The 11,695-nt window shown below is 40.7% G+C and overlaps 2 protein-coding genes across 3 annotated transcripts; one reads left to right on the top strand and one right to left on the bottom strand.

Moving 5' to 3' along the window:
- The first annotated feature begins 1,204 nt into the window (after positions 1-1,204).
- Positions 1,205-9,920, top strand: LOC135605905 (protein STRUBBELIG-RECEPTOR FAMILY 6-like). 2 transcript variants are annotated; one of them, XM_065096508.1, is made up of 16 exons: positions 1,205-1,521; positions 2,243-2,375; positions 2,459-2,530; positions 2,613-2,684; positions 2,767-2,838; positions 2,927-2,998; positions 3,320-3,391; positions 3,475-3,540; positions 3,627-3,692; positions 3,783-4,054; positions 5,534-5,814; positions 6,684-6,946; positions 7,307-7,442; positions 8,931-9,061; positions 9,246-9,402; positions 9,574-9,920. In XM_065096508.1, the coding sequence occupies exons 1-16, from the start codon at positions 1,416-1,418 to the stop codon at positions 9,721-9,723; spliced, it is 2,121 nt and encodes a 706-aa protein (XP_064952580.1). In that variant the 5' UTR covers positions 1,205-1,415; the 3' UTR covers positions 9,724-9,920. The 2 variants fall into 2 exon arrangements, with proteins under 2 accessions (XP_064952580.1, XP_064952579.1); XM_065096507.1 differs by having other exon boundaries at positions 1,369-1,521; positions 5,528-5,814.
- Positions 9,921-9,922: 2 nt separating this feature from the next.
- LOC135605906 (glucan endo-1,3-beta-glucosidase 5-like) lies at positions 9,923-11,670 on the bottom strand. Its single transcript, XM_065096509.1, has 2 exons — positions 11,279-11,670; positions 9,923-11,192 (listed from the first exon to the last, which is right to left on the bottom strand). The coding sequence occupies exons 1-2, from the start codon at positions 11,617-11,619 to the stop codon at positions 10,052-10,054; spliced, it is 1,482 nt and encodes a 493-aa protein (XP_064952581.1). The 5' UTR covers positions 11,620-11,670; the 3' UTR covers positions 9,923-10,051.
- Positions 11,671-11,695: the final 25 nt, after the last annotated feature.

The following is an 11,695-nucleotide window of genomic DNA, read 5'->3' as shown; positions in this document are numbered from 1 at the left end:
TTTAAAGTATAAAAATTAAGATGATAAAATTATAAAAATATTAAAATAATTTTTTAAAAATATAAAAACTGAGATGATAAAGATAATTAACGACAGTAGTTTTGCCCGTCTTAAACATGTCCACAATTACTTACGAGAGAACCTCTGTGATTGTTAACGGAAAAAAAAAGCATCTTTCATCGGTAACGAGAGAAAATATGATGCTTTTGGGCTTCGAGACGAATCAAGAACCTAAGGAAGGTTGAGGCCTGGCGTCGTTAATTGAGGAAGAAGACCGAGAAGAACCCCAAGAAATCACCAAGGGTTTCCACGGGATTCAGCCCGGCGCAAGCCGCCGGTGCTTAGGGTTTTGGAGCACGAATATTTAGGCAAATCTGCCCGTCCAGGGGCCATTGGACGTGTTCGATTGGGCCCGGTCTAATACAGACCGGCGACGAAGCAGTCCATGTGCATGGTCGTAACACGTGGCCGGAAGCTAGGAATCGTGATACGAACGCGGAACGGTACATGTTTCGTGGAAAGCACGAAAACGACCGCGAGCCTCAAATCAACCTTCGGACGCCACTCGAAAAGTACATGTCACCCACTCTCCCCGTCTCCCGATGTAGACACTCTGCGATTTGATTGGTTGACGCGACTTGGCCCACCGGATTCCGAGACAAGCAATGTCGGGCCCACGGAAGCCGCGTCACACCGTCTTTTCGTGGTTGATGCCAGCTTTGCAGCGGCCTTGTTCTTTGGCGACAAGAATTGCTGCTTGTTGCTACTGAGCGACTTAGTGCGGCGCTTCAATCACAACATATAAGATATGGGATATGGCTGCCACTACGGATGCATGCAGTGCCATTTATTTGACACGGTCGAATGCCATTGAATCAAGTAATTATTGTCAGCCACTTACCCCACACAGCACGACACACGTGCCACGCGGCTCAAATGAAAGGATCGGATCCGGATCGTACATCGGGATCCGTATCCAATAATCTCATTTGGCCCCATCTGCACGGATCTTAACGAGCCATCAAGGCCAGTGCAATATAATGTGCGAACATCCACATCAAGTCCTGTGATCGATCACCATCTTATTTGATATATGGAAGGAACCGACGGCCCTGATTCGTTTGCTCCCGTGACCTCCCGTCACTTTCCTCTTCTTAAGTGCACTCAACAGCTCACAGTAACAAAAAAAAAGGGCCTTTGTTTTATCTTTTTCTTTTCCGCGAAAAGAAAGTCCATGAAATCGACTGCAAATACTTACTTTTTTATGTAAAAGGTTCCTCGTTTCGATTCCTCTCGTTCTTGGTGCCAGCTAGCTTTCCTTCACCTCCGTCAGTTGTCCAGAGGAGGGAGACTTGCATGTATATTCTTATCTGTAGGAAAGAGACGAGATTTTTGTTCTTCTAGCCCTTGGGAGAATGGCGAGGGTGGGAGGGGAAGGGATGGTGGCGATTTGGGTTCTCCTGGCCTGCACTTTGGCGTGGAATCCAGGCTTCGTCAATGGCGACACGGACAGCAATGACGGTGAGTGGGTTCGGATTCCTGGTGAGCCTTTTGAGGTTACTGGTTTAGAGCAGATGTGAAGCGATTGTGGGAAAGGATATCTGACCTGGTGTCTGCAGATTGAATATTTTTTTCCTTTTCGATGAGTTTTGCTTGGTTTCTGCAGTTGTCTTCTTGATCTGTTCTGGTGTACTGGTCTTTGGTTGGTCAAATGTCTAGTTGGTGTTGTTTGGGTTTGATTCAAGTTTTGAGATTTTTTGCGAAAATTTCGTGCCTTTGGTTGGAAGATGATGGGAGCTTTTGGATTCAGGCGATTGAGTACTTTTGCTTTAGAATGCACGTTTTGACGGGTTCGGTAACGATCTGTCTCACTAGCAGAAGAATATTTGCATTTTGCTCTAATTTGTGGTTGGAAGACCTGATATGTTGTTATTTTGTGATCTTCTAATAGAATCTTGTTTGGTTGATTTGATTTTCCATGTTTATTACATATCCTAAATTCAATCTTTAGAAATATAGAAAAGATTTACTACTTCTGCAGCAACCTCTTATTTCCAAAAATGGTTAGATGAGCTGGTTTTATTTTTGTGACTTCCAACTTTCATTCTTGAACCTTCCCCGGAACGAAGTATTGATGCCTAGGTTTGGTTGACATGTTCTCGTGTCCAAGGGAATTATGAAAATTTAAGCTTTGTCAAAGCCGATGTGAAGACATTTCTCATTTCTCATGCTCCATTTGCAGCTTCTGCTCTCAGTGTATTGTTCAGCAGTTTGAACTCGGCATCCCAGCTGACAGGCTGGAAACAAAGTGGTGGTGATCCATGCGGGGAATCATGGCTAGGAATTACGTGCTCTGGCTCTTCGGTTACTGCCATGTGAGATTGTATCATGACAAATTTGCCGAACCGATATCTTGTTTTACTCTATCTGATGCATGTTCTCTTCATTGGGTTTGTAGCAAACTGTCGGGGTTGGGACTTACTGGAACACTTGGCTACAACATGAACCAATTATCTTCACTAACTGAGCTGTAAGTTGGATAAGTTCTATATCGTATAATTCTTGTGTCGAGATTTTTCTTGGGGTTTTAATTTTTTTTAATTTTTGTGCAGTGATCTGAGCAAAAATAATCTTGGAAACAAAAGTTCGATACCTTATAACCTTCCTCCAAATCTTCACAGGCTGTAAGTTAAAATGTAGATGATGATGACTTCAATTGTTAGTCAGCTATTATTGGCATCAGTCTTATGATAATATTGTCTGCAGAGACCTCAGCAATAACCAGTATGGTGGAAGTTTACCTTATTCAATCTCCCCGATGGTCACACTAGAATATCTGTGAGTGGCCTGTGAAATCACATTATGTTCCCTTTATGGAGCTATTTTAACTGATATTTTATATTAAAATATGCACTAATGCATGTAGAAATCTCGCTCATAATCAACTCCAAGGAAATCTGGGTGACATGTTTGGAAGCCTCTCGAATCTGGCGACAATGTAGGTGTAAATTAACATTCTGATTGATCACTTACTGTATTCTTATTGTTCACGGCAAACACATTTGAGTCTACATATAATGTGCAAGTCCACCTTTTTCCACTTTATCATCTGGGCTATAGATAATTACTGTCTTATTTATTAGTGATGTTGCCTAAATTTTCTTGCATGTAAGTTGCTGAAGTTAGTGTGGCAGAGACTGAAATCTTTCCTGCCGATCTTTGTATTTGGATTGTAGAGGTCTAACCATGCATCCATCAGTTCCTCTTCTGGCTTTACTTGATTACTTGACATTCTGAGAATAAGGAATGTATACTGCAGAGACCTGTCTTCCAATTCACTAACAGGTGACCTCCCACAGAGCTTCAGCAGCTTAACAAGTTTGACGAGCCTGTAAGAGTACTGAATTTCATGCATGTAGAAAATGCCTTGTTGTTTTATGAATGCTTTAATAACCAGTGTCTGTTCCCTTTCAGATATTTGGAGAACAACCAGTTCACTGGTCACATAGATGTCCTTGCCGGTCTTCCTCTTCAAAATTTGTAAGTTTACATATAAAGCTGTCCTTTAAAAATTGGATATCGTCTTCACATCATATGTTTGACAAGGTACACATATTTGTTTTTAGGAACGTTGCAAATAACCGCTTCACTGGTTGGATTCCTAACCAGTTAAAGGGGATAAACAATCTCCAGTGAGTACTTAATGAACTTCATTGACATCATTTGATCTAATTACAGATGAATTCTTCATAACAGACCTATTTGTAAATCTTTGTTTGTAGCACTGAGAATAACCAGTGGAGCTCTGGGCCAGCACCTCCTCCTCCACCTTATACACCTCCTCCACCAGGTCGAAAAAGCAACGCTGGTCAAAAATCTGGTGGCAGTGGTGGTATAGGTGGTGGGGGAATAGCAGGAATTATCATATCTATCTTAATCGTAGGTGGAATAATTGCATTCTTTGTGATACGGAGGAAATCGAGAAAATATCCAACAGAAGAAAGTCTTGAACAAGACCGGCCTTTTGCTCAGTTTGCTTCAGATGAAGTTAAAGGTAGTTTGAATTGTGTATATCCATGATTTGATCAAAGTCTATCTGCCATAGATCAGCATGGTTGATTAATACATGCATATTATATAGTGTCATGACTTTTGAAATGACTAACTGTATCTTCTTTCATTGTCTTGACTAAGAAATGAACCACTACAATCTTGTTTATTTGATTTCACTGTACTATTTTTTAACCTAAATGATGGGCCTTGATGCAATGACAAGGATGATCTCTTGCTAACTGTTTTGACGTAAGATTTAGGATGTGTATGTAGGACCCCCTTTGCCCCTCATTGGTGAGGGCCTCATGCCCTTGGATATTAATATGGCCACAATATTATTGTTGAATGTTTGCTCAGCTGTACATAAATGACCTAGATTTCTGTAATGCCTTCTAATTTTGAAGCTCCTAAAGCCACACATATGAAACTTTGTTTCAGGGATGTAACTATATATGTGCTAAAATAAATTCAGTTGAATTTATAAAAGGATATTATGTATGATCTCATCCTTTTTTATTCTGACTGCCACCTGTTTTAAATGAAAGCTGGACTTTTGGCCTAAATTTTAATTTTTAATTGGCTGATACCAGTCAGATTGTTGAGGTTGAGATTGTAGTCCCTGTTCTTTTAATTTGATATGTTCTACTTTTTTCTGTTCAATTTTTTTTCTCTCCCTTCACTGGTAAATCTGCTGCATCGTCCACTCTATCTCGATGGTTTTTTGTGGTGACACATAAGACTTCTACCAATGGTAGACCTACATAATCTATAATTCTTAACTAATTTATTGAACATTGTTCAATTCTTTAAATTGTCTGAACATTAGCTGAAGTAATAGCCACGGTAGTTATGAAACAAATGAATACTTCAATGCAGGATGTTGTCATATCTGAAAAATTGAAAATACAAACAATCTATGATTGGAGACATTCTTTTAATTTTATTTACACAAAACCTCTTAGTTGGAACACAAATGCTAGGAACTATTTTTGTCAAGAGTATAATAGGACTATTTTTGTCAATGCACATGCATGATGCTCCTGCTAACAAGAGGTCTAGAAATGGTAGGATGTTCAGTCTTACTCTTGCATGCAGATGGTCATTGTCATGGCTCAAACTATTAAAACCCACATAGTATTGGAACAATCTTACACCTAGAAAATAGTACATCAATCAATTATTTTGAAGCTTCTAATAATTAAAGATAAATGATTTTCATGAATGCCATGTTGCTGGAAACTGTAGTCAACAATTATTGTTAAACACATAACTTGTGACAAAAGTTCATTAATGATGAATTCATTGGAATTGGCCAATTGCAACATGAATACCATCTACTGATCTCTCTTGCTTGAAAAATGAAGTAATAACCTCTTTGTGAACAGTTTTCTTGATGTTGCACTAAGTGCAGCATGCCATCAGAAATTTTTGTTCAGATTCGAGAAATTAATTTGCTTACTATGTAACTAATTAGTTGCAGAGATGAAGATGGTCCAAACATCCTCTATGTTTGACACAGAAAAGTTGCCACCACCAGCTCCAGTAAGCCTTAAGCCTCCACCAATTGATCGTTATAAATCATTCGATGAAGATGAGTTCTCAAACAAGCCTATCGCGAAGAAGGTTAATACAACATCCATAAAAGCAATTATTTATTCTGTAGCTGACCTGCAGATTGCTACAGACAGTTTTAGTGAAGATAATCTTGTTGGTGAAGGCTCTTTTGGTCGTGTTTACAGGGCACAATTTAGTGATGGAAAGGTATGGCTTCCTTAAAACCATAAATTCTTTCTCTTTTAGCTAGATATGGCTATCTTTTGTATAACCTCTATCAGGCAGTTTCTCTGATCTTGAAAATCACTCACATGCATACAGTTCATACTTTGCATCCCATGTTACAACTGAGGAGACACCTCGTCTATAAACCTCAGATAAATCTTGAACAATATTACCTGGAGTAAATTATACTAAAAAACAATGTCCACATGTGGCTGCAAAATGAGCATAATACAATCAGAGCAAAGACTTGCTGAATGAATGTGAACTACATGCACAAACCATGATTATATAGCAGATAACATCACACTAGTAAATATAACATCTCACACTAGTACATAATGTTGTTAAACGGAGGCTTGTCAGCTAATTTAATCTACTATGTTCTTTAACAAAACATAGCATTGAAGCACCTATGTCATCATCAGCTTTTATATGTCAAAATATGGTTCTTTTTTCCTTGTAAATAGGACCTTAGCACTTTTCATTTTTTAGCAACAAGAGATGCCTTTTAACATTTTATTATTACCAAGAAGATATTCACTTTTATTTACAGAAAATTCCAGCCATCTTCGTAACACAACAACCTGTATTACACAATCATTAGCATTTTATGTGTTTATGTTCATGATAGAACACAAGTTTTTAAGGTATAGTTAACTTACCCGATCCTCCAAACTTTTGCAGGTTGTCAGATTTTGGCTTCACTGTTTTTTTACCTTGTTTTTAGAAAGAACTATTGCAACAACTTTTTTTCTTGAATTTTCTGAAAGTGTAGATGTGTGCGACATGCTTTGAGATACTAAAGAAAATTAAGAAGTAGACTATCTATTAACATTTTCATTTTTGAATAGGTATTGGCTGTGAAGAAATTAAACTTAACGGCCCTGCCTAGCAGATCATCTGATGAATTCATTGAGATTGTTGGAAACATTTCACGTTTACATCATCCGAATTTGACTGAGCTGGTAGGTTACTGTTCTGAGCATGGACAGCGACTGTTGGTGTATGAATTTCACAAGAATGGCGCATTATATGATCTCCTCCAACTCTCAGACGAACCACTGTCTTGGAATGATCGTGTCAAGATTGCACTTGGCACTGCACGAGCATTAGAGTAAGTAAGAACTTTTGGTTGATCTTTTCTCTATTTGAATTTCAAACATTATTTATGGAAGGGAAATTGTGTCTGTTGCTTTTTCTCATTATACCATGCTGGTCTTTATTCCAATTTACTCGAAGAGTTGATTGAGAATTTAATTTATAGAGATCTCTGAAACTCACAAGTTCATCTAAATCCATTGCTTTTAAGTTCCATTTTGTAAATCCTGAAATCCTATTGTCCTTTATCTCATGTAAGCATTTTAGTTCATTATGTGATTCATCAACATGCATGGATCATCTTCTCATCACAGATTCTGGAGATTTTTTCTGGCTTTTCCCTTGATTATTTTGTATCTTAACATTCTAAATGCAGGTATCTGCATGAGGTTTGCTCACCATCGGTCATTCACAAAAATTTCAAGTCATCCAACATTCTATTGGACATGGAACTTAATCCACACCTGTCAGATTGTGGGCTCGAAGGTCTTGTTCCCAATGCAGAATTCCAGGTAATGTGTGAGATCATATATTCTATTCTGATTACAGAATCCTCTTAGAAAATGCTAAGACATTATGAACTACAATAATGTATTGGGTTCTCCAGTAGGTCTCAACATGGTCATCTATAAGAGTTTTTGCATACTTGATATGACATATCTGTGCATTTTTGTTCTCTTCATATTGTTATCTTCAACAAGAACCAACATCATAAGACTAACGTCCTATTTTCGTTTCATGATAATTAGGCAATATGTCACAAAAATATAACCTTAAAGCAATTTGAGATACATTCTAATTGGCACCCCATAGTCCATAGAGACTAAAAAAGTTAACTATCAGATGAGACTAGATCAAAAAATTACATAAATTGATGTTAAACTCATAAAAGATCTGACATATTTGGCATGACCTAAGGTAAATATTTTTTGTATCAACTTGTTTTCTATATAAACTGCTCATATAACTTGCAATTGAACTTAACAGATTTAAGACTGAGGCAAACCAGGGTTGCTTATAAGCGACTGAAAAAAGCAAATATTTTTTGTATCAACTTGTTTTCTATATAAACTGCTCATATAACTTGCAATTGAACTTAACAGATTTAAGACTGAGGCAAACCAGGGTTGCTTATAAGCGACTGAAAAAAGCACATGTAGGCTGCAGTTTTGATAATGAGAGAGTGAAATGGAGTCCTACCAAAGGATTGAGGTCTCAATTGTATTACATTTATATTATTAATGGAAGCTTCAAGTCCAAGATAAATGTCACTGCACATGATCTATGATGTTTAAAAATGATTAAAAACCAAATTTCATGTGTTTTTAATAAAATTCAAGTGTTCATCAAACTGATAAACATGAATGTTGTAAAAGGCATTCATCTATGAAAAATATGATTTTAAGATTATTTCAATTGACAAATTAAATGATTGATCATGATACTTCTATTATTATTGATTGCATCAAAATATGCTGCATCCTGTTAAATTTGTTTATTTTCTGGTCCATTTTATGCAAATGCTAAGATCTTTTAGAAAGTTTGATTTTTTTCATTTCTAAGCCTTTTGGATATCATAGAACAACTTCAACATGGCAATTTATGTTTTGGAGCCCTTATAATTGATTTTGAGGTGATAGTATTGAGGCTTTAATTTTCATTGGATTCTAGCTTAAAGTCAATCATCAAGGTTTTAGTTCCATGATCAGCTCCATTGATCTTGATTCATGTTATCCAAATCATTTAAGAAATAAAATTTATATGATTTGAAAATACTTTTTTGCTTATCTAATAGAAAACTGGTGGCATAAAATCCATTCGTATATCTATATTATTGCTAATGATCAAAATGATTGTAAATATATGATACAAATGCATACAAAGAATGCATTTTGATCTTGTTTTGAATTTACGGCACATATGCTTTTTTCTGATAACAATCATGAACCCACTACATTTTCTAAAATGCTTCTGACCTTTTTGTTTAATGACTTGTACAGGCATCTGAACTAAATATGGGTTACAGTGCACCTGAGGTTGCCATGTCTGGCCAGTATACTATGAAGAGTGATGTGTACAGTTTTGGAGTGGTCATGCTGGAGCTCATGACTGGCAGGAAACCTTTTGACAGGTATCTCTTCAGAAAGAATCACGGATAAGAGGCCATACTTGATATCTTGAACCATGAGTTTACGCTTTCGACTCGACTAAGATTTGTCTCGTGATAGCATTGACTGTGAATGCTTCTGAGCCAATATTTTGATGATTTTAGTACATGGTGTTGCTGATTTAATTGTTTTGCAAACTTATGACAGCTCAAGGCCACGATCTGAGCAGTCCTTGGTTCAGTGGGCGACTCCTCAGCTCCATGACATTGATGCCCTGGACAGGATGGTTGATCCTGCTCTCAAGGGGCTGTACCCTGCAAAATCGCTCTCTCGATTTGCTGATGTAATTGCCCTCTGTGTTCAGGTAAAAACATTCAACATCTCTGTCTTTTGCCAAGGCAAAACCAAACTATCTGAATTTTCGACCTAACTTGAAATCTACACACATCACAAGCTAAGACATTGCTGGTTATGTTGAATATCTTGGTGGTATGTGCTTAGAGTTCAATTTTGTTGCATGTATTTTATGTGACAGTCTGAGCCAGAATTCAGACCACCCATGTCCGAGGTCGTGCAAGCCCTAGTTCGTCTGGTCAAGAGGGTCAAGATGAACAACAGAATGGCTGGGGGAGATGGACAAGAGACTAGCAGACGAGCTGGCGATCAGGATGACTACATGTTCTAATTACATGGATTTGTTAGTTCATTTATGTGAAAAAGTTGATGTAATTCCAGACTTTGGTGTATCACCCTTTCAACCCTGTCTCACAGTTCATATCATGGCTATGATGCCCAACACTTTCGTAGTGAATCTGAAGAACAGTATTCTTTGACTCATAAAAGAACAGATGATTGATAATAAACAGATTGCTGTTTCCTATCTATCGAGGAATTATACACATTCTGTATATCTCATTTTGATGGAAAGTTATGTTGGCGAAGCTCATCTTCCCTGAATCTGAAAGAGAAGCAAATTGTGTGTGTATATGAAGACCACAGATGGTCACGTGATCCTAAAGCAAAGCACTACTTGCGCTCGATAGCAGCACCGCCGAGACCACCATCGCCACCACCGCGTTCCACCGGATCCGAGCTGATCCTTCCTCACCGGAATTGACCGACTTCTCATGCTTTCCCACGTCGATCATGATCTCGAACTTGCATCTGCCCTGCGACGGATCGATGTTGGTGATCACCGACAGGTTGGAGAAGCTGCACGCGCCCTTCTGCTGATCCGCTACCTGGTAGAACTGGTTCAAAGCGTAGGAGATGTTGCTCCTCGCGTCCAACTCGTTGCATGACGAGCCGTAGCCGAGGCTGGTGCAGTCGGCGTACTGGCAGGCGTAGTTGACGCTGTCGGCGATGGCGGGGTCGGTGATGCTCCTCTCCGGCGACAGCACGCACCATTGCTTGCTCAGGTACTTGATGCCCTTGGCCGGGACGAGACCCTGGCCGTTCTCCAACACCAAGGGGTACTTGACGGTGCCGTCGTAGTAGAAGATCCCCCAGTGGCGCTCGAAGTTGCCGGGCTGGATGCTCTTGGTGTCCTCGTCGATGAGGCCGAAGAGGTAGATGTCCGGCGGGGTCGGCCGCTTCGGCGTGCCCTGGCGCTTCGTAATGCGGTCGAGGAGTCCCTGGTTGAACTTGTGGGCGTAGTCCAGGTTGGCGTTGGGGTTGCCGTCGGTCGGCCACCCGATCTCGCCCACGATCACCGGCATGGATTCGAAGCCGTTCTTCTCGAGCGCCCATATGAGGGTGTCGTAGTTGGCCTCGAACACGTTGGAGTAGGTTATGGACCCATCGACCACGGGGGCGGCCGAGCCAGAGAAGAAGGCGTAGTCGATGGGGAAGTTGGGGTCGGCGTAGAGGCTGAGGAATGGGTAGATGTTGATGGTGAGCGTGCCGCCGTTGTCCTGCAGGAACTTTATGATCGCAATCATGAGGTCGCGGATGTCGGGCCGGAAGTCGCCGCCAGAGGGCAGCTGGTTGTTCGTCTGGTACACGTCGGCGTTCAGCGGCACGGTGGCCTTCACCTGGCGCCCAAGGCCGGCCTTGATGAGCGCCGCCTGTATATTCTGCAGCGCCGGGAACGTGGTGCGTTGGAACATCCCCTTGTAGGTCTTCAGGAACGGCTCATTACCAACAGCGACATGCCTGAACTCAACCAAAACATCAACACACGAACAGAGAAGGCGAAGGAAGAAGAACTGCTTCAATCACGTTCCTAACGCGCTACGTACGTTATGTTGACGCCATATCGGGAGATGTAGGCGGAGACGTTCTGTGTCACCCACTGCTCGGCGACGGCGACGCTGCCGGCCAGCGGGGCCAGGAACTCATTGGGGATGCCGACCATGACCTCGATGCCAGAGCGGCCGAGGGCGCGCAGGGCTTTGGGATCGGCCTCGAACAGCTTGACCTTGTCGAAGCCATTGTCCTTGAGGAGCCTCACGACGATGTCACCCGGCAGCGGGTGGGACGATCGGGTTCCCCAGTTGCACCCCAGCGCGCCGGCGAGCAACGCTTCGTGGAAGGGATAGAGGAGGAGGAGGAGCCAGAAGATGGCCGCATGGATTCCCATTAGAGAGGATGACAACTCTCTGGCTCGCTGGTACGTTTGAAACGGAACGGGACAGTTGCATGGCTTTTAAACCTTT

Source organism: Musa acuminata, chromosome BXJ2-2 (assembly GCF_036884655.1).
Source record: "Musa acuminata AAA Group cultivar baxijiao chromosome BXJ2-2, Cavendish_Baxijiao_AAA, whole genome shotgun sequence".
Classification (NCBI taxonomy): Eukaryota; Viridiplantae; Streptophyta; class Magnoliopsida; order Zingiberales; family Musaceae; genus Musa; species Musa acuminata.
This window is presented reverse-complemented; position numbering and strand designations above follow the sequence as displayed.

Bases quoted from the DNA above. Each gene is read 5' to 3' on its own strand.
- LOC135605905 (XM_065096507.1), top strand. From the start codon at position 1,416: ATGGCGAGGGTGGGAGGGGAAGGGATGGTGGCGATTTGGGTTCTCCTG. The intron at 3,392-3,474 runs GTAAGAGTACTG...GTTCCCTTTCAG, and splicing joins TTAACAAGTTTGACGAGCCT to ATATTTGGAGAACAACCAGT. The intron at 6,947-7,306 runs GTAAGTAAGAAC...TTCTAAATGCAG, and splicing joins GGCACTGCACGAGCATTAGA to GTATCTGCATGAGGTTTGCT.
- LOC135605906 (XM_065096509.1), bottom strand. From the start codon at position 11,619: ATGGGAATCCATGCGGCCATCTTCTGGCTCCTCCTCCTCCTCTATCCC. The intron at 11,193-11,278 runs GTACGTAGCGCG...GGTTGAGTTCAG, and splicing joins CGATATGGCGTCAACATAAC to GCATGTCGCTGTTGGTAATG.